Genomic DNA, 23,250 nt, shown 5'->3' on the forward strand with positions numbered 1-23,250 from the left:
AACGCAAAAATTTAGTAAATCATGGCTTGTGTGTCCAACTCTAAGCTGGAGAAGAAGATTGCCCTTTGTCTGGCCTCTACCATCACACCTGTACAGCTTGGGCGTCCCACCTGAAGACTAGGTTAACCACAACAAAGTAGCAATCTCTCAGGAGGGAAACTAAAAAATGAAAGTTAAATAAATCAAATAAAGTATTTTTCATCCACATTTCATCAACCACCGCAATATTATCTTAACATGATGGCTTACTTCTTAAAATGTATTTAACCTTCAGTAGGACTTCACACACAATTGTCAATATTTACGAAATTTAAAAGTGTAGTAGTCTTATGAATAATACAAACAATCTCAAACTAGTTCATCATCAGGTCAACTGCATCGTGCCTCAAACTTTCTGCATTCTTCTTATTTAGACAGAGAATCCTAACAACACTGCCTACACTCTTGACATGGTAATGTTTTTTTTTTCCAAGTTGTGTTTTACTATACCAACTAACAGTTTCCCAGTTCTTTTAAATTATATTCATTTAATTGTGTTCTCTAGCATGTAGATACTTACAGCGCGAGAAAGTCCATTGACGCCAATAATGGTAGCCTACATATTTGTTTACATCACCATTTGAACGGTAATAGCAACTGATCCATCCATCCATCTAGGTCTGGGCAATATATCGATATACTCGATATATCGTGGGTTTGTCTCTGTGCTATATAGAATATTATTATATCGTGATATTCGCGTATACATTCTCATGCAGTTGCTTTTAGCTGCAGGCATTACACTACAGGCTCTTCTCACCCTCTCTTGTCTCTCCTTCTCACAGAGACATAAAACAAGCGCACATTCGTAAATACGTCACATACGTATACTCCTTGGGAGAGCAGAGAGCTAGCAGTATGGGTAATATTAGCTGTGGTGCGATTGGTAATACAAGAGAAAGAAGGTGCGAATCTGATAACAAACGAAGGGAAAATTAATTCCCAAGAAAAACAGCAGGGGGTCCATCTTCTGGCGGCGGTTTGGCTTCAAGTGGGAAGATGTTGAACAGACAACCGTAATTTGTCAAGTGTAGGGCAAATGCGTTGCTACAAAAAGTAGCATTACTGCTAATTTGTAGCATCATTTGAACAGTCACCCGCTAGAGAACGAAGAGTGATTACTCCGCAAGTCAAGATCTCCGTTCGGTGCCACACCAACAAAATGTCCAAGCAACAATTTCAAGATCAACACTGTATGAAACAAATAGATCTAAAACAGAAGAAGATAACTTCCGCAGGAACCTACCACATTTCGAAGGACATACACTATTCGATTTGTGATTTCCTATTATACAGCTCATTTTTATTTGACAGTTATTGAAATATCTTGTGAGACATCATGCACAATAGTGCACTTTATTTGTTTTAAACTATTGTAGTGACGTTCTGTAAAGAAAAGTGCACTTTATAGGCCTACTGAAATGAGATTTTCCTTTTTAAACGGGGATAGCAGGTCCGTTCTATGTGTCATACTTGATCATTTTGCGATATTGCCATATTTTTGCTGAAAGGATTTAGTAGAGAACATCGACGATAAAGTTCGCAACTTTTGGTCACTAATAAAAAAGCCTTGCCTTTACCGGAAGTAGCAGACGATGTGCGTGTGACGTCACGGGTTGTAGGGCTCCTCACATCCTCACATTGTTTACAATCATAGCCAGCAGCAGCTAGAGCTATTCGGACCGAGAAAGTGACACATTTCCCCATTAATTTGAGCGAGGAGGAAAGATTTGTGAATGAGGACATTTAGAGTGAAGGACTAGAAAAGAAAAAAAAGGCGAGGGCAGTGAGAGCGATTCTGATGTTGTTAGACACATTTACTAGGATAATTCTGGAAAATCCCTTATTTGCCTATTGTGTTACTAGTGTTTTAGTGAGATTATAAAGTACCTGAAAGTCAAAAGGGTGTGGCCACGGGTGTGTTGACGCCAGAGTCTCTGAGGGAAGTCACGCAGCAGCAGCAAGATGGAAGCTCAGCTGATGTCTCCGGTAAGAGCTGACTTATTGCCACAATTTTCTCACCGAAAACTGCCGGTTGACATTTGGTCGGGATCCATGTTTGCTTGACCGCTCTGATTCATAGTAAAGCTTCATCTTCGGGAATTTTAAACAAGGAAACACCGACTGTGTTTGTATGGCTAAAGGCTAAAAGCTTCCCACCTCCATCTTTCTACTTTGACTTCTCCAATATTAATTGAACAAATTGCAAAAGATTTAGCAACACAGATGTCCAGAATACTGTTCAATATATGATTAAAGCAGACTACTTATAGCTTGGATCGGGCTGGAAAATAATGTCCGCTACAACCCGAGACATCAAAGGCACGCGTCATCATGCCGCGACGTTTTCAACACGACACTTTGCGGGAAATTTAAAATTGCAATTTGGAAAACTAAAAAGGCCGTATTGGCATGTGTTGCAGTGTTATTATTTCATCATTGATGTATAAACTATCAGACTGCGTGGTCGGTAGTAGTGGGTTTCAGTAGGCCTTTAATTTAGTGCTGTTTTGATATTTCATCTTAGTGACATCATGCACAAAAGTGCACACGTAGCTTGTTTTAAAATGTATCTGACAATGAATGTTTGTGCCACTGCTTAATAACTGTTTAATAAATACAGTTATGGTAAATTGACTTAGTTGTGATTTCCTTCTCTGCATGAAAGTTTAAAATTAGCATATAATAAATGCAGTATGAACAGACAGTTGTAATGGGGACACATAGAATCATCATATTGCTGTGATTATATGCATCAAGTGTTCATTCAAGACTAAGGCAAAATATCGAGATATATACTGTATAGTGTATGGTGACATGGCCTAAAAAATATATCGAGATATTAAAAATATGCCATATCGCCCAGCCCTACATCAATACATCCAATTCCTACCGCTTGTCCCTTTCGGGGTCGCTGGAGCCTATCTCAGATGCATTCGACTGACATTGTATGATTTGACAGAACACGTGAAGCATCAAATACACACAGATTTAACTCACAGTTGTGTCCTTGTCCCGATTAATGGCTCGCTTGCTGATAGCATCGAATAGCTGCGTTCACATATTACAATGTAGAGAAAACATGTTGAATCCACACTTTTGTTTGGGCGCTGTCGATGACAACTTCAATTTCTTCATCTCAGAAGGAAAACCATCTGATTGGCCCACATTCGTCGCTAACTCCCACTCTCTGTCATAAAGTACGCTATCAAAGACCTGTGATTGGATACAATCTTAATTTATCCCACCTACCTGCATGACGTTAGAAATATGATTGGATTTAGTTTCTGACAACTTTTCGTCTCGTTTTTGATTGGTCGACACTGGTTTACTGAGGGCTGAGGGGAGGGGCGTGTGTGCCTTCGTGTGTGAGTGCGGGCTCGCGGAGCCACTGGAACAGCGGAGGGACAGAAAAAAAAGGGAAGATTATAACAAACTGTGTCCCTTTTTAAATGGACTTCTACGCCAACTGGGTATATTAAAATATACGTTCCATACTTCAAACATTTTGATTTGAGGGGTCAAGACATTTAGTTTCCCCTGAAATAATTTGTATCACCTACCGTGGGAGCTCGCATGGGGGCTGAGCTCTGTGCCTTGTTTTCTTATTTATTTTTTATTTTCATTGAACAACATGCATTTATAATTCACACAAAAGTCAAGGCACTTTCAACAGGAAAGAAAACAAAAGCAAACACAGATAGAGTAATAATATTTTAAATTATAATTGAAAAAAATAAATGAATACCGTATTTCCTTGAATTGCCACAGGGCATATAGTATGCGCCTGCCTTGAATTACTGCCGGGTCAAACTCGCTTCGCAAAATAATTAGCGCATGCTTATAGTATTACCGCCTGCTCAAACTCGTGATGTCACTAGTGACACTTCCCCTGTCCTCATTTTCAAAATGGAGGAGGCTGATTTCCATCCATCCATCCATTTACTACCGCTTATTCCCTTTTGGGGTCTCTGGGGGCGCTGGCGCCTATCTCAGCTACAATCGGGCGGAAGGCGGGGTACACCCTGGACAAGTCGCCACCTCATCGCAGGGCCAACACAGATAGACAGACAACATTCACACTCACATTCACACACTAGGGCCAATTTTGTGTTGCCAATCAACCTATCCCCAGGTGCATGTCTTTGGAAGTGGGAAGAAGCCGGAGTACCCGGAGGGAACCCACGCATTTTTTTTTTTCCAAGATGGCGCTGCTGTAGTGGCTGCTGTAGGCAGGAGCTCTTTGCTCTTGTGTCATCCTTTTGTGTTTCCCTCTTGTTTTCATGTGGTATTGTATTTTTTTGCATTTTGGTCCGGGACCCTTTGGGACTGTGTGACAACGGGTGGCACTTTCGTGACCTCTGTGGTGCTTTTTTTCGTGGACTTCTGGATCTGCCTCCCGGGAGCCTTTTGGCCATGGAGACCAGCTGCAGGGTCTCTGCTACACCAGAGTCTGTTTGGATGTACTGGAGGAGATGCGGATGAGGGGACAGGACTATGGAGCTAGCACTGAGCTACTGGGACGGAGAGGCTTCGCGGTGTCTTGACTGGGTGAGCAGGTGTCGGACACCTCAGTCACCTTGAACGTATCCTCGCTCATCCATGCGGACTGGACACTGGCCGAGAGTGGAGTCGGCTGTCTTGGTTGCCTTGTTGGGTCTGCTTCTGTCTCTGGCCATGCTCCCTCCTCCCCAGCAGACGATGGCGTGGAACACCGCAGAGGCCACCACAGTGGATATGTTTCTTTTACTTTTTATTCATAGCTGTATGTAGAAGTGTCTGGTTGTATCTGCTGCTTTAATGTCTTTAATGTCCTCTGTGTTCTTTGATGTTTCCCTCTTACACACATGGAAGAGGGATGTGTACTATGGCTATGAGTTATTATTATTTTTTTTTTTTGTTCGTTTTGTTTTTTTTTCCCTTGGCCTCAGTCTGCACCCCCACCTCAGGGCCTAGGCTAAGACCGATTTTTAAATTTTATTTTAATCTTCTATTTTTTTTCTTCCCCCACCCCTCTTGTTTACCTGTATGTCATCTTTTTTGTAAGGGGCGCTGGAAGCCGGCAGACCCGTCAGCGATCCTGTTCTGTCTCCCTGTAATGTTTGTCTGATCTTGAATGGGATTGTGCTGAAAATTGTAATTTTCCTGAAGGAACTCTCTTGACGGAATAAATAAAGTACTATCTATCTATCTATTTCAATACCAGTAATTTGGAATCGCATAGAGGGAAGAAGATAAAGAGCTATTTAGTAGGATTTAAGGTCCAAGCTACATCACACTCAAATTTTTACTGCATGCCTTTGGTAAGTGCCGGAGTGAGAAGAGTTTTGAAAATAATTAGCGCATGCTTACTTTTACCGCATGCCTTTGGTAAGGGCAGGAGTGAGAAGAGGTTTTAAATTAATTAGCGCCCCGGCAGCAATTCAAGGAAATACGGTACAATTTAAAAAAGACAAAAGGGGCTACCTAAAGCATTTTAAATGTTTTTTAACAAGGATATCAATGTAAGGGCTTTTGTACTCTTAATCATTCTCCAAGATATAATTGATAATTGCAACCCATTGAGCCAATTAAAATGTAGGCTTTACTTTCATAAATTGACATTTATGTAGAAGATTTTTTGCTTGGGGCATAATGATGTCAAGCATTTCTGTGTTACAGTCGTTTACAAAATCACCAAATTTGATCTTTTCTACAGAGAATGGGGACATCTCCACACCCTTGTTTCCCAGCCAATCTCTGATCTCCTCCCAAAACACATGTACACTCTCAACTCTGTGCCTTGTTCAGACAGAAGCAGCACTTCTGCGTTATTAGCCATGTCAACAGTTATAAATATTATGTATCCCCTACTAACTTTTTTTGTGATGAATAACATGAGTCCACATTCACAAATTTAGTTGTTGATGAATTAATCACCAAAAATGAATTCTGGGCGCAGCACCGCTGCTGCCCACTGGGGACGGCGTGGCGAAGTTGGGAAAGTGGCCGTGCCAGCAATCTGAGGGTTACTGGTTCAATCCCCACCTTCTACCATCCTAGTCATGTCCATTGTGTTCTTGGGCAATACACTTCACCCTTGCTCCTGATGGGTTCTGGTTAGCGCCTTGCATGGCAGCTACCGCTATCAGTGTGTGAATGGGTGAATGTGGAAATACTGTCAAAGCGCTTTGGGTTCCTTAAAAGGGGGTAGAAAAGTGCTATACAAGTACAACCATTTACCATTTATCACTGCTCCCCTCAACTCCCAGGGGATGGGATGGGTCAAATGCAGAGGACAAATTTCACCACACCTAGTGTGTGTGACTATAATTGGTAATTTAATTTTAACTTTAACTTGATGATGCTAAGTATCTACAGAATAAAACACATTATGTTAGTACATCAATTTAGTAAAATAGAGGGGGGAAACATTTTATGGCAGCACAGAAATATGCTGGAATATTATTTTTCCCCTACTAACTTTTTTTGTCATTAATAAATTCACAAGTTTTGTACAATGCCAAGTCTGTATATATAATCCACATGATGGTAGTACATAGCTTGAGAGACGTACGTGGGACACATTTTCTGGCATAACATTTTTTTGTTTTGTTTTTTTAACATGGAATTGAGTCAACTCTGTGGTAGGGTTGTACGGTATACCCGTATTAGTATAGTACCGCGATACTAATGAATGATATTCAGTACTATACCGTCTCTGAGAAGTACCTGTCCGCCCGAGCGCGGCCACCTCTGCTGCTCACTGCTACCCTCACTTCCCAGGGGGTTTAACAAGGGGATGGGACAAATGCAGAGGGTAATTTCACCACACCTAGTGTGAGTATGACTATCAGTGGGTGCTCGAACCTATCTCAGCTGCATTTGGGTGGAAGGCGGGGTACACCCTGGACAAGTTGCCACCCCATCACAGGGCCAACACAGACAGACAGACAACATTCACACTCACATTCACACACAAGGGCCAATATAGTGTTGCCAATCAACCTATACCCTGGTGCATGCTTTTGGAGGTGGGAGGAAGCCGAAGTACCCAGAGGGAACTCACGCAGTCAAGGGAAGAACATGCAAACTCCACACAGAAAGATCCCGAGCCCAGGATTGAACTCAGGACTACTCAGGACCTTTGTATTGTGAGGCACATGCACTAACCTCTGTCCCACCGTGCTGCCCTATCAGTGGTACTTTATCTTGGCATAACATGCAACATTCCTACCCGAATAAAAAAATAAAGAATTAAAAAAAATGAATAAATAAAAAACTTGGTACTTTAACTTTAAATTTTTATTCGTGTAGGAATGTCGCATGTTACGCCAACAACATTTTTGACAATCAAAGCCTGATCGTAATAATCCATATTTTATATTATTGACCTCGCTAACAACACGGAAGTGCTGCCACTGTCTGAACAAGGCACAGGGCTCTCCATGCTCATAAGGTGATACCTGTACAAAATATTTCAGGGATACAGAATTATGCACGACACCAGAATAGAATCACCTCCCAGTCATGTGTAGTCATGCCTGACCTTCACATCAGCTGGTTAGCAGAGTTAGTTTCGTCTCTTTTTGTGTGATAGCTACTTAAAACGTGTCCTGTACAGTTATATAAAGGTGCTACGATGACCACAACTTGACCCTGGAACAGACTCTTTTAGTTAACAATGTATGTTTTTGACATGTGAATCATTCCACAGTCTAGAAACATTCTTGCTAAATGTAATAAACGTTTTGAAGCTTATCTGAAAAAAATAGCTTTGATGTGCTTCCAGTGTTAGCAGCAAGTTATTGTTACAGCAGCTGCAGAGAAATAAATACAAGGGCGAGTGACATGATTCTTCGGGGGTGTGTGGGGGTGGGGGGTAAAGGGAGAATGCAAAAATGGATAATTTTGGTCTTTTTTCCCTGAAACTTCTGAAGGAAATGAAAGCGACTTGAAGAGGGGAAAATGATGTCTCAAATATCTGAAACACGACCCTGAACACACACTGCTTGTCAGAGATGCTAACAATCGTCATCATGGAAAAATTGTAGTAAGGTAGGTTCACTCCCTAATGGCTTCCACAGACAGAGAGAGAGTAAATGCATAGAGACATACAATCATGGTCGTTTGTCATCCGATATGTCAGACTAGTATTTGTTTTACTACGATATTAGACTATATTTTATTACTGTGACGGAATAAAGGAACACACTGACTAATGGTTAACAGCTGCTTACCTGGACCATGTTTATCATTCATGGCTCACTCTTCCACTACTAAGACTTGTTTTCCCTTTTATCTGATCTAGTTGGGACATATAGTACATGTAGTATGAACTATAAGTGAGGAGTGCAGTCCCTTGAGGGCAGGGCAAGTACATGTAGACAGCTAGGCTCCGTGCCCGGCCACAGTTGATTTGATGGAGTGGAGAAAGACTCCACTCACGCCAAGCAGACGCTGCTCCCTCACTGGAGGGAAAAGTATAGATCTAAGAGTGCATTTATGTGCTATGTAATGAGCCTTGGCTGCGCAATTAAAGGGCGATATGGGAACATTTTGTCACGGTGCAGAGAACTCAAGCTTATTTTATCATTCATTGGGTGTTCATGGCTGTGTGTGGGAGCTTTCAACAAAATAAGCGAGTGGCCCCCCGCGACCCCACAAGGGAATAAGCGGTAGAAAATGGATGGATGGATGGGTTTCAGCTAAAATAAATACGGTTTGCTTTCGCCCCTCTTGTTGTATGATTCGGTTTTAAATAAAAAATGTTCGCCCCTTTTTTTTTTATTCCCAAACATTGCGCCTAACAAACTATTCCGTTTTCATATCATTCGGCGGTATTGAAAACATACAAACAATAAATCCCACTCGTTGGTGACTCTGTCCCTGTGCTTGTTATATTGTAAAATGAGCCACCACGGGGTAAAAGAAAGTTACGAGTGGCAGCATTTTGTTAAAGAAAGTCAGAAACACTATTAAACTATGGGTTTTTTTCCAGAAGGAATGAAGACTGCAAAAGTGTTTCCTATTCACAAGGTTGGTGATAAACAGGAATTCACTAATTACAGATCCATTTCTATTCAGTTTTGAAAGACACTGGAATATATTTTTCATAAAAGATTATTCAATTATTTAGAAAAGCTAAATATACTTTGTCAACAGCAGTATGGTTTCAGACAAAATTGGACCACTAACTTAGCATTAGTTGACCTTGTAGAGAAACTATCAGTGCCATAGACAATAAACAATATGCGTTTGGAATGTTCCCAGATCTCACTAAACCTTTCAATACAGTGAATCATGAATTGCTACTTTAAAAAAAAATTGTACAGATATGGAATTAGAAGTGTGGACTTTTCTTGGCTCCAGACTTATCTGAAGAACAGATCCCAGTATGTCCACATCAGTGGCACTGATTCCCAGCTGCTGACAGTGACCTGTGGGCTTCCACAGGGGTCAGTCTTGGGTCCTTTTTTGTTGATTATGTATATGAATGACCATTGGTTAGTTTCAAAAACGTTACATCTGATTTTATTCCCTCTTAACACCAACATACTTAGTTGTGGTAACGATCTACAAAAATCAATAGATACAGCAGAACAAGAACTATTAATGATAAAGAACATCCAGGTACTCCGGCTTCCTCCCACCTCCAAAGACATGCACCTGGGGATAGGTTGATTGGCAACAGTAAATTGGCCCTAGTGTGTGAATGTGAGTGGGAATGTTGTCTGTCTATCTGTGTTGGGCCTGTGATGAGGTGGCGACTTGTCCAGGGTGTACACCGCATTCCGCCCGAATGCAGCTGAGATGGGCTGTAGCACCCCCGCGACCCCGAACGGGACAAGCTGTAGAAAATGGATGGATGTTAAAGAAGTGGTTTGGTACAAATAAGTTAACAAAACCAAATGTAGAGTGTTTGGAAATTGTGCCATTGATGTATGTAGAAATGTAAAAATAAATGATGCTATGATAGAAAGAGTGAATGAAATAAAATTCATTGGAGTACTGAAATATAATAAGCTCAGTTGGAAGCCCCATTTCACCTATATCAAGGAAAAGCTATGTAAATATCTTGCAATAATATCTAAAGTCAAAAAAATGTTAAATGAAAAAAACTATATATTGTATACTGTTCCCTGGATCTCCCTTAAATGACCCATAACCTAAAAGTGTGGGGAAACACTTATAAAACCAATCTTAATCCAATTAGTATCGTTCAAAAAAGAGTGATCCGCATTGTTAATAAAGTGGCTTACAGGGCAGAAACAAAGGAGCTTTTCATAAATTGAAAGCACTAAAATTAAAGGATTTGGTCGACTTGAAAACAGCACAATTTATGTATAATATAAACGATAACCAAGGTACCAGTGTTTATTCAGGGATTGTTCCGAAAATGAGACTGTGTTTTGTTTACAATTTCCAGAACAAAGAAAAGTTTGAAAAAAACATACGTGAGAATGAGTGCAAAGCAGCATTGTATGACTTTTGTTGGGATTCATGTGTGGAATAAGTTGGACCAAGAGCAAAAAGACTGTAAAACTTTACTTGAATTTACAAGTACTTTGAAAAAAATCAATTGTTAAAAAGTATGTTGAGAATGGATCCAAAGGATATACAATTAATATAATGGAGCTTTTTCATATTTTTTTGTAATGCCTATTCCTTTTCAGAGTATATGTATAAAAAAATAAATGTATTCTTTTTATCTGTCAAATGTTTAAATGTCTGGAAAAATAACTAACTAAAGTTTATACATTAAGATCAGGGATCATATCATGATTTGTACTTTCTTGTGTTCTACATAACATGTAATGGTGTTTTTTTGGTCAACATTTTGCACAGATTATGTTTTAAGGGACCGTTTTTAAAGCGCTTCCTGACCTTGTTTTCAAGATGCACCGTTTTGTGGGTAGTCTTATTAACAGTATGTGCCTCTACTTTGACTGTGTCTTCTGCCCGTCAGCCATGTTGTATTTTTAAGGGCCTCCATAGCGAGTCTATTGACAGATATAAGTTCAAACTATATGCTACTTTGTGTTAGAAATGGCAACAGCGAAGGATGCATGTGAATGTATGTGCCAGTCTGCCTCACAACAGGATGATAGAGAAAAATAAGGAGCCCTTTGATCAAAGCAAGGGCTACAATGGCGATCACACGCAAGGCACAATGGGTTTATACCATGTATTGATAATCCGGCGACGTTTTTCCCAACCAGTGACATCACAAGATGGGCAAATGAGGAAGGCAAGATTGTTTCATAAATATCTCCTCCATCCCTCCATGGTTTGAAATTTAATTTTCAGGACTTATGGAGATCTCAAATACACAACAGCAGGTACCAATCGGTAAGAAAACCTGGTTTCGCATAGTAGGGCCCATTTAATACAGCGGTAAGTGCCCAATCTTCAAAAAAATTTTAGCAACCCGTCCGTCCATCTGCAATTTATTTTTGTTGTAAGTTGCGATTAAAAATCACGAGTTAGTTAAAGATTTCTCTCATCTTTAGATGCCATAACGAATGCCACAGTGAAGTCTCTAAAATTAGAACGACATTCAGTGTCTCACTCGCTTGTATTAGCTAATAGCTGGACAAATCTTTGTTATTCCAAGCATGGGTCAGAAAAAAGTACGTGTGAAGGAGAGTGCTCTTCTTCTTCCTACTCCCTTTCGGACATGTTGAATCATGAATTGTAAATAATTTAGATTTTGATTTAACTTTGTCAGCATGCTCATAATAAACTACTACTACTACTACAACTATTATTACTACTACAGAAGGCATGTATTTAATGATGTTAAATAATCCATGCATGTAGAAAGTTGTAAATAGTTTTTATCCTCCAACTATGAAAATATTAGATTTATGAATAAAATTTGTATTTCGCGGAAATGGGTTTACCCGGGCTTCACGGTGGCAGAGGGGTTAGTGCGTCTGCCTCACAATACAAAGCTCCTGCAGTCCTGGGTTCAAATCCAGGCTCGGGATCTTTCTGTGTGGAGTTTGCATGTTCTCCCCGTGAATGCGTGGGTTCCCTCCGGGTACTCCGGCTTCCTCCCACTTCCAAAGACATGCACCTGGGGATAGGTTGATTGGCAACACTAAATTGGCCCTAGTGTGTGAATGTGAGTGTGAATGTTGTCTGTCTATCTGTGTTGGCCCTGCGATGAGGTGGCGACTTGTCCAGGGTGTACCCCGCCTTCCGCCCGATTGTAGCTGAGATAGGCGCCAGCGCCCCCCGCGTCCCCACAAGGGAATAAGCGGTAGAAAATGGATGGATGGAGTGGTTTACCCAAGTAAGGCCCGGAACCAAATGGCCGCAATAAACAGGACACGACTGCAGTAAATGTCTTAATATTTTCATATATTATCTAGCTACTTGCTACATAATACATAAAAAAATTTAGGGGGCGGCATGGTGTAGTGGGTAGAGCGGCCATGCCAGAAACTTGAGGGTTACAGGTTCGCTCCCTGCCTCTTGACATCCAAATCGCTGCCGTTGTGTCCTTGGGCAGGACACTTCACCCTTGCCCCCGGTGCCGCTCACATTGGTGAATGAATGATGAATGAATGATTGGTGGTGGTCGGAGGGGCCGTAGGCGCAAACTGGCAGCCACGCTTCCGTCAGTCTACCCCAGGGCAGCTGTGGCTACAATTGTAGCTTACCACCACCAGGTGTGAATGAATGATGGGTTCCCACTTCTCTGTGAGCGCTTTGAGTATCTAATAATAGAAACGCGCGATATAAAATCTAATCCATTATTATTATTATTATTATTACAACTTAAAGTGTAATAATAATATATTAGTATAGTACCGCGATATTAATGAATCATATTTGGTACGATACGGCCGCGTCGAAGTCACGTCGTGTCATTGTTGGTTTACGAGCAGAGGAGCATGTTCGGCGGCACACAATTAGGGAGTACTTACAAGCAGACACTGTGTAGACAGAAAAGGGAGAACGGATGCATTTTGGCTTAAAAACTAACGATAAAGGTGAAGCTATAATACTGAAACGCCCTCAGGAAGAGGTACTTTAAGACATGGCTAGCTAGCTAGCTAGCGGCTAATATTCGTCCGCCATCTGCAGTATTGTTCCTACTTCTAAATCCCTAATCCTCGCCTCCATGGCGAGAAATAAAGTAAGTTACAGAACATGTAAAAAGAGAAAGTAAACAGATATCAACAGTAAATAAACAAGTAGATTAATAATTAATTTTCTTCCACTTGTCCTTTATAATGTTGACAAAATAATAGAATCATAAATGATACAATATGTAACTGCATACAGACTAATTAGCAGCCTTTGTTTGATTACTTACTACTAATAGACAAGTTGTCTTGTATGTTCATTATTTTATTTAAGGACTTAACTGCAATAGGAAACATATGTTTAATGCACCCTAAGATTTATTATTAAAATAAAGCCAATAACGCAATTTTTTTGTGGTCTCCTTTATTTAGAAATGTACAGTATAGTACCCAAATATTTTTAGTATCGGTACCAAAATATTGGTATCGTTACAACACTAGATTGTACTCTCCATTTTTGTAGTATAGATAATATTTTTTGGATATGCTTTGGTGTAGAGTTCGTGTAAAGTTTACTCCACAGTTAAATTTATAACCATTTTTTTAATCTGTCCACAGTTTGTGTGTGGAGGCGTTCCCAGAAGACTTAAAACACACCTAGTATATCGGAGTGTGGGCTTTTATTCTGTAGAAGTTATTTTGGTTATTATATACTGTACGGTGGGCGACAGAGGCAAAAAGATCAAACATTTAAAACACTGTTTAACACATGCAACGTGAAAATGCAGAAAATAGAATGTAATGCAAACTTCAATCACATAAACGCTGCAGGATTAATGCTGCAGATGGCAAGAATACACACCCACCCCCAAAACTGCATGAGTGAAATGCTGAGAGTTCACCAAAAATAAATTGTTTTCTGCAGATTGGCCGCTGTTGCCCACCATAGATAATATATATTTACCAAAATAACTCCTACACAGTAAAAGACCACAAATTCATACTAGGATATATTGCAAACGTGTTTTAGTGAGTTTTATTGTGACTATGGAGCAGATATCCTCTTTGACTTGGCTTGAGAAGCGTGCAAGGAAATGTCCAGCGTTAAACTGTTGACTTAAATGGGAATTTGCAGTTTTTTGAGGAATTTTGCCTATCGTTCACAATCATTATGAAAGACATGACGACGGGTGGCATTTTTTCAGTGCATTTTAACGTAAACAAAAGTCCAATGGGAATACCTCTATTTCTCACATAAAATCAAATAAATAACCATTCAAAACCCGCCAACAATACCCCATTTACATTTTGTGATTGAGTATTATCAAAATACATAAATAATAAACGTTATAATAAATGTGCCTGTTACTACTTTACATATATACTTACTGTACATAATGCATATAACACCCTAATGGAGGTGTTTGGTTGTTTTTTTAAGGGCTTTATAGGCAAAGTACAGCGGCTCCTATAACCTCTCTTGTAAGCGGACTTTTGATCGGATTTCTTTAATATTTACAATGCAAAAAAATTAAATAACATCCATCTTCATGTCTCTCATGATGATTGTGAACGACAGGCTAAATTCCAGTTCCCCTTTAAGCAGTCCCTACAAGGTTTCACTGGCTTTTTTGTTATTGTTGCGGCCTAACACGTATAGATTTGAGGCAGCTTTTTTAGAAAATTGTTCAATAACATTGAAACAACGTGTGATTTTATTAATTTGTAACCTCAGAAAGCAAATGATTTCAACGAAAAATGGAAAAAAATACCCTATTGATGTTTTACTTGTTTTATACTACATAAAAATAGACACTAGATGGCAGTAAAAGTACATACTCAAAACCTATTGTCAAATTACTGTACTTTCTTCATCTTAAACATGAATGTATGTTCCAACATAGTTTCCCCTGCCTGCCGCACGTTCAGAACATTTATGAACTGTTGAGAGAGAAATAGTTATTTTTGTTGATAAATTAGAGAATCTGAGTAATTATAATCACACTTTAACTTCTCTAACAGGCAAATGTTGTCTCTTTGCTAGGGCAGGATTGCAACTGAGATTATGTTCTTAGTTACCTTTCCATGGATAAATAAAGATTAAATAAATATATAAATACATGTGAACTAGTAAGTGAGGATAGCGGTGTGTTGCTAAATGTTTCCTTTTTATAATAATACAAATTGATTAGATCGATATAGCGCTTTTCTAGACACTCAAAAGCGCTTCACAGAAAACTGAGAACCCACAATTCATAAATACTATATTACTCTGAAAGAACAGTAGTAGATATAAGCGATGCAGAGCTACGACTTTCATGTCGATTGACCAATATAGAGAAGATCATTTGTTACACATTGATGTTCCTGCTTTGTCTACACAACAAACGTAAGCGTTGGTTGGACAGTTAAAACATTTTGACGCTGGTTGGCCAAAGTGGCTCACGAACCTGAAAATAGTCCATAAATTATCTGCAGCATTGTATAAAGTGCAAGATTCAAAGTGTTGGGGGAAAAGTAGCGGCTGATAGTCCTGAAATTACCATACTACAAACAACTATAGTTCTTTTATGAAGTAATGTAATAATAAAGTACAGTGTCTACATTGGAGAGTTGTAGAATATCTTCATATTTTTTCGTGGATACATTTCATTCATAAAATCATACTTGGCTGGCGTTTGCCTCATTCTGCTTAAGTATGGTGCGGACTAGCAGTGACACGCTCATATTACTTCACCAAGTTGGCGACATGTTCGGTCATGTAATGATGTATTTCTTTAAATTCAATGAGTATCATCCATTTCTTCTTCACACTCACTTTTTTATTTCCCGAAGTTATGTCAATCTTTAGCTACAGTATAACCTAATGCTAGTAAGACCAGATGTTTTGGACTAATCTTACGGGGGTCACTGTTACATTTGTCACTGTTACAAGATGCTTGTAACACTAGGTTTTGCTCACAACTTAGAGAATAACAATTAGCTGAGAGAGACAGCTCTCATCTTAAACATTCTTAAGTTGAGATACCTCTGTATATTGTTATCGCAACAGGCTGCCATACATATTGTGATATAAATTTTAGGCCATGTTGCCCATCCATGCTCTCAGTATGTTGAGCATTTCTCTCCAGCATTTGTTTTGGAGTTTGGAGCATTTGCAGCATTTTATTTTGCATTTTTGATATTGCAGCATTTATGTGATGGCAACATGTTTTCAAATGGCAAAGTTGCATTCGTTTTATGGTGTTTTTGGTTTTGGCTCTCTCACCATATATAACCGATAAATACCCCTTCCTAAACACAGAACACGCGCTGTGAGTATAAGGCACCGCTTTGCCTGATTAAACGCATGTAAATTGTCAGTTAATGAATGAAAGGGCACTTCACATGAAAAGGGTATTCTTCAAATGTATTCCTAGCCCCTCCCTGCTCACTTATGAGTGTATAATGGCAAATTTCTCTCAACATTGCCACTGTGGCGCATAGTTAGTGCTAGTCTTACACGGCAGCTGTACCAAGTTCAAGCCCTGGAGGGAGCTCAGTCAAGAATGTTTACAAATTGATGTTTTAGTTATGATACATTGGCATTATTGTTTTAATTGTAGTGTAAGAAGGATCTTTGTTAATACTATCACTGCTTATCAGTACTTGACTATTCATTTTTTAATGAATACTGGTCTATATATTTGTATATATTGTATCTGCTGACGGCTTGTCCAGGGTGTACACCGCCTTCCGCCTGAGTGCAGCTGGGATAGGCTCCAGCACCCTCGCGACACTGAGAGGGACAAGCGGTACAAAATGGATGGATGGATGTACTGTAGTTCTGTTGTTGTGTTTTTGTTGTTGTCGCTCCCTGACTTTTTTCTTGTTTGTCTTCTTTCTATCCCCTCCAGATCCTTATTTGGATCTGGAGGGGATCCCCTCCAAATAAGGCAACAAGAAAAATATCCGACACTTCTCTTTTGTAAAATACTGTAAATCTGTACAGTCCATACAGGCATCTACTGTAGATCCACAATATTATTTGCCCATGAACAGGACAGATTTAAAAAAGTATTAATAAAAAAATTATTGAACATTTTAATTTCCATGATTTTTTTTTAGTACAAAACATTGGGGGTACTGCAAAAAAGTGCATCATAACTGAGTATTCTGATTCTTAATCAATTCATTATTTTCAAAAAAATATCCTTTTACGAAAAAACTATACATATATCTTTTTAAATAATCAATTTTTAAAAATACATACGGTATTCAGGCCACGCGTACGCATAAGGCAGGGGTGTCCAGACTTTTTCCACCAAGGGCCGCTTACTAAAAATTTTAAACATGCAGAGGCCATTATATATTTTGTAAACACTTAAAAAAAAAAAAAAAAACAACACATGCTATACATAATTAGTGGGCTAGTAGTTAGAGTGTCCGCCCTGAGATCGGTGGGCTGTTAGTTCAAATCCCGGCCGAGTCATACCAAAGACTACAAAAATGGGACCCATTACCTCCCTGCTTGGCACTCAGCATAAAGGGTTGGAATTGGGGGTTAAAACACCAAAAATCATTCCCGGGCGCGGCAGTGCTGCTGCCCACTGATCCCCTCACCTCCTAGGGGGTGATCAAGGGGATGGGTCAAATGCAGAGGACAAATTTCACCACACCTAGTGTGTGTGACAATCATTGGTACTTTAACTTTAACTTAACTTAAAGGGGAACATTATCACAATTTCAGAAGGGTTAAAACCAATAAAAATCAGTTCCCAGTGGCTTATTTTATTTTTTGAATTTTTTTTCAAAATTTTACCCATCATTGAATATCCCGAAAAAAGGCTTTAAAGTGCCTGATTTTCGCTATCTGTAAATCCACCCGTCCCTTTTCCTGTGACGTCACATAGTGATGCCAATACAAACAAACATGGTGGAGAGCATAGCAAGATATAGCGACATTAGCTCGGATTCAGACTCGGATTTCAGCGGCTTAAGCGATTCAACAGATCACGCATGTATTGAACTGGATGGTCTGAGTGTGGAGGCAGAGAGCGAAAACGAAATTGAAGAAGAAACTGAAGCTATTGAGCGAATAGCTATTGAAAGTTTTCGGCGATCGACTTCTAACCAACGATTTCATCTTTTGACCACTGGTGCAACTTATATCCGTTGATTGGTAAGTGTTTGTTTGGCATTAAATGTGGGTGGAGGGAAAGGCTGGATGCATATATAGCTACAAATGTACATTCAGCTAGCCTAAATAGCATGTTAGCATCGATTAGCTGGCAGTCATGCCTTGACCAAATATGTCTGATTAGCACATAAGTCAATAACATCAACAAAACTCACCTTTGTGATTTTGTTGACTTTATCGTTGGAAATGTATCAGCTTTGAGTGTTGCAGGATATCCACACATTCTTGCCATTTCTGTTATGTTAGCATCGATTAGCATTCCGCGCTAATCGATGCAAACTCCACGTAAGACAACTTCAATCCGTCCCTGATCGTGTTGTTACACCCTCCGACAACACACCGACGAGGCATGGTGTCTCCAAAGTACGGAAAACAGTCGAAAAAACGGAAAATAACAGAGCTGATTTGACTTGGGGTGTGTAATGTGTTTGAGAAAATGGTGGATTGCTTCCGATTGTAACGTCACGGGTGAAAGGTCATCGCCCTGACAGCTAACAATTGAAAGGTGTTTAAATCGCCAAATTCACCCTTCTAGAGTTCGGAAATCGGTTAAAAAAACATATGGTCTTTTTTCTGCAACATCAAGGTATATATTGACGCTTACATAAGTCTGGTGATAATGTTCTCCTTTAACATATTTAACAATAATTAAAAAATATATATTGCTAACATCATTTCGGATTTGTTCAATTACATCGGTAATTTTTTTTTCCTTACATTTTTTTTTTTCGACAATATGCAGCGGGCTGTCACGCCAAATTTCTACTCCCTACAAAAACCTTCCCCCCCCATTTACTTCCGGGGTCATGATTAATACAGACGTTTTGTTAACGCTATATTATAAAAATATAACATTATATTATAAAAATATAACGCTATATTCTAAAAATACAGACGTTTTGTTAACGCTATATTATAAAAAAAAATTAAAAAAACAATTTACAAACACAAGCTATGGGATGACATAAGAGGAAACGTGACCCCGGAAGTAAATGCGTCATCCCATAGCTTGTGTTTGTAAATTGTTTTTTATTTTTTTTTATAATATAGCGTTAACAAAACGTCTGTATTTTTTATAATATAGCGTTAACAAAACGTCTGTATTAATGATGACCCCGGAAGTAAATGGGGGGGAAGGTTTTTGTAGGGGGAAAAAAATTTGGCGTGAGTAAAAATATAACGCTATATTATAAAAATACAGACGTTTTGTTAACGCTATATTATAAAAAATAAAATTAAAAAAACAATTTACAAACACAAGCTATGGGATGACACATTCACTTCCGGGGTCACGTTTCTTCTTACGTCATCCCATAGCTTGTGTTTGTAAATAGTTTTTTTCTTTTTTTTATAATATAGCGTTAACAAAACGTCTGTATTTTTATAATAAAGCGTTATATTTTTATAATATAGCGTTAACAAAACATCTGTATTAATCATGACCCCGGAAGTAAATGGGGGGAAAGGTTTTTGTAGAGGGGAGAAATTTGGCGTGACAGGGCCAACAAAACAAAAAATGGCCCCCGGGGCCACACTTTGGACACCGTTGGTGTAAGGCAAGAGAATTGTTTGTAATTTGAACTCTGTATGAAAAGGTTGTCTTTATTACAAGTTTCCTACATATTGCCACAACGGTTTGACTCTAGTATCGTCCCCCATGAATCGCAGTCAGTTATTCAAAGATCCACATCGCTACCAAATTAAAACAAGTGTGAAAATGGCCGTAAATATCCAATTGAAGTAGTTGCCTCTCTTGACGGGGTGAAAAGGCAACAAAGCCAACATCCTATTTCTACACGCATACATCAAGAAGTGACAATAAAAGCTGGTTTTGTTCACTCACCGACCCTAAAGCCGGGGCCAATGAGCGTGTCCGCCCCCTGGCCGTTCTCCGCGATCAGCGTGGTGTTGTTGCCCTGCTCGCAGCGGTCCTGGCACTGACCCTTCAGGCAGATTCGCTTGCAGATGACCGGCGCGATGACCACCTTGAAGCGCTCGCGCATGGACACGCGCTCCGTGCACCGCGCCAGCCTGTGCACGCTGAGCCACAGGAGAAGCACGCGGCAGATCAACGAGGGCATCGTGGCATCCTCTCACGCAAACCCACAAGCCAAGGGGTGCGATCCGCGTCAAAGCTCCGGGTGCGCCCGCTTCTACAGCCGAGTGGAACGTCACATACGACGGGGGCGGGGGCGGGAAAGCTCCGTGGAATTTCCTCAAGGTGGAATCAAATCACTCAGGTGTGCTGGCGTGGTCCGTCCGTAAAAGAACAACGTGTGGCATGTTTGGAAGTTTCCGAAAAGTCCCTTCTTCCTCGCCTGTTGCTTCCCGGGAGTGCGTCTAAGCGGCGAGGAGAGGAGAGAGCGAGAGAAGAAGGGAGGAGAGGAGAAGCGAGAGAAGAAGGGAGGAGAGGAGAAGCGAGCCAACCCTCTGTGGAGAAAGTCTGGCTGCAGGCCAGGCAGGCAGGCGGTGCAGCAGAAGTGCTTTTCTTCTTGCTTACTTTTTCCCCACCTCCACTGCGAGCCGTGAACGCACCACTGGTCTCTGCCGCGTTCCAGCTGCGCACGTCACTCTGGAAAGAAATCAAAAGATAAACTATATCCTGTACTGTACTTACTGTATGTACATCACACGTCTAACCACGTCAACATGTGTCCTCATGATAAATCACATCACTTGTGACTACTTTTTGCTCATAAAACTGTTCAACGTATTGTATTTGTACATGCCAGTGCTGCAAAGAACATATACTTAAAAATAATAATTCGGTAACACTCTAGTATAGGGAACATATTCTAAGTGACAAATAATTTCGAGTTCAGAACATATTTCAAGTAACAAAGACTTAAGGTTCAACTATATGATCTGCCTGAGAAGCTGGACAGGACCCCCCCACCCCCCAAAAAGACTTAAGGTTTAGGGTTATTGTAGTTTTGTGTTTTGTTATGTAAGAACAGACCATATTAATTAAGTGGTACTAAAGGGAGAATCATATAAAACAACTTCCTTACTTAGTACTAATAAGCAATAATTCTGAGGTTATTGAGGGAAGACTCTTGGTTATTGGCTTACTGGTTGTATAATATGGCCATGCAGAATAAGGCATTAATAAGTACTTAATAATGACTAATTAAAAGCCAATCTTACTTATCTGCAGGGTAATAAGCAACTATTTAATGGTGAATGTGTTCCCCGTACTGTTACCATTAATTCCTTTGCCAGTTCTCTATAATAAGTGTCACATCGAAATCGCAATTCTTATTTACTCCCATTATAATTCTATTCATACATTTTCAAAAGAGGTAAAGAAACACATTTTAAGAATACATTCTTAAAAGGGTTTTGTTTTTTTTAGACCATCTCTGCACTTACTGGCTGAATCAACAGCTTTAGTAACTGGTTTCGAAAATATTTTTTTTTCATTTTTATACTATATTGCAAGAATCAATTTGATTCAATAATCGATTCTAGATCAAACTGCCACACCAACAATCTGAATCAAATTGTAGGTTGTAAAATTCACCTCCCCATCAACATTATTAAGTGCATACATGGACACTAAAACATACTAAAATAAACAACAACTCTGTTCGTTAGTTGTCAACAATAGCCTATCTAGTGCAACAAATCACTATAAAACACCATAGCATGTAAAAATATACTACTTACATCACTGGTGTTAATATCTAACACTATTCAAAGTGTGCATTGAACTCAAAGTCCATGAGAATCATATCAACTGAGAAAAAGTGTTTTAACAAGTTGAACTAAATCCAACAGTTTGTGCTTTTCGATAATAATTAGGGCTGTCAAAATTAACCAGTTAACTGATGTGATTCACCACAAAAATATTGCATAATTATGAACACACTTAGATTATTCATGAATTATCTTAACCGCCCTAGGGTCAATGATCAAATCAATGCATGCTTACACTCCAAAGTACAGTTTAAAATAACTTTAGATAAAACTGTTCCCAAGTTGTTTTTAGATAAATTACAGGCGTTTAAGTAATATGTGTAAAATTGTTCCTGGATGACATTCTGACAATTGATTGATTGATTGATACTTTTATTAGTAGATTGCACAGTACAGTACATATTCCGTACAATTGACCACTAAATGGTAACACCCGAATAAGTTTTTTAACTTGTTTAAGTCGGGGTCCACGTTAATCAATTCATGGTACAAATATATACTATCAACATAATACAGTCATCACACAAGTTAATCATCATAGTATGTACATTGAATTATTTACATTATTTACAATCCGGGGGGTGGGATGAGGAGCTTTGGTTGATATCAGAACTTCGGTCATCAACAATTGCATCAACAGAGAAATGTGGACATTGAAACAGTGTAGGTCTTACAGTAGGATATGTACAGCCAGCAGAGAACATAGTGAGTTCACATAGCATAAGAACAAGTATCCATCCATCCATTTTCTACCGCTTGTTCCCTTTTGGGGGTCGCGGGGGGCGCTGGCGCCTATCTCAGCTACAATCGGGCGGAAGGCGGGGTAAGAACAAGTATATACATTAGAAGTACATTTGAGTTGTTTATAATCCGGGGAGATGGGATGTGAATGGAGGAGGGTATTAGTAAAGTGTTGAAGTTGCCTGGAGGTGTTGTTTTAGAGCGGTTTTGAAGGAATATAGAGATGCACTTACTTTTATACCTGTTGGGAGTGCATTCCACATTGATGTGGCATAGAAAGAGAATGAGTTAATACCTTTGTTAGATCGAAATCTGGGTTTAACGTGGTTTGTGGAGCTCCCCCTGGTGTTGTGGTTATGGCGGTCATTTACGTTAAGGAAGTAGTTTGACATGTACTTCGGTATCAAGGAGGTGTAGCGGAATTTATAGACTAGGCTCAGTGCAAGTTGTTTTACTCTGTCCTCCACCCTGAGCCAGCCCACTTTGGAGAAGTGGGTTGGATTGAGGTGTGATCTGGGGTGGAGGTCTAAAAGTAACCGGATTAGCTTATTCTGGGATGTTTGGAGTCTAGAT

The 23,250-nt window shown here is 39.6% G+C and overlaps 1 protein-coding gene across 1 annotated transcript in view; it reads right to left on the reverse strand.

The window, feature by feature from the left end:
• ltbp3 (latent transforming growth factor beta binding protein 3) overlaps positions 1-20,686 on the reverse strand; it is a 90,627-nt gene extending 69,941 nt beyond the window's left edge. The window contains exon 1 of the mRNA XM_061898361.1: positions 20,081-20,686. Coding sequence (XP_061754345.1) covers positions 20,081-20,318 — 238 coding nt within the window. The 5' untranslated portion in view covers positions 20,319-20,686. The remainder of the gene's footprint in view (positions 1-20,080) is intronic.
• Between the last annotated feature and the right edge of the window lie 2,564 nt (positions 20,687-23,250).

The sequence above is a fragment of the Nerophis ophidion genome, linkage group LG04 (assembly GCF_033978795.1).
Source record: "Nerophis ophidion isolate RoL-2023_Sa linkage group LG04, RoL_Noph_v1.0, whole genome shotgun sequence".
In the NCBI taxonomy this organism is placed as follows: domain Eukaryota; kingdom Metazoa; phylum Chordata; class Actinopteri; order Syngnathiformes; family Syngnathidae; genus Nerophis; species Nerophis ophidion.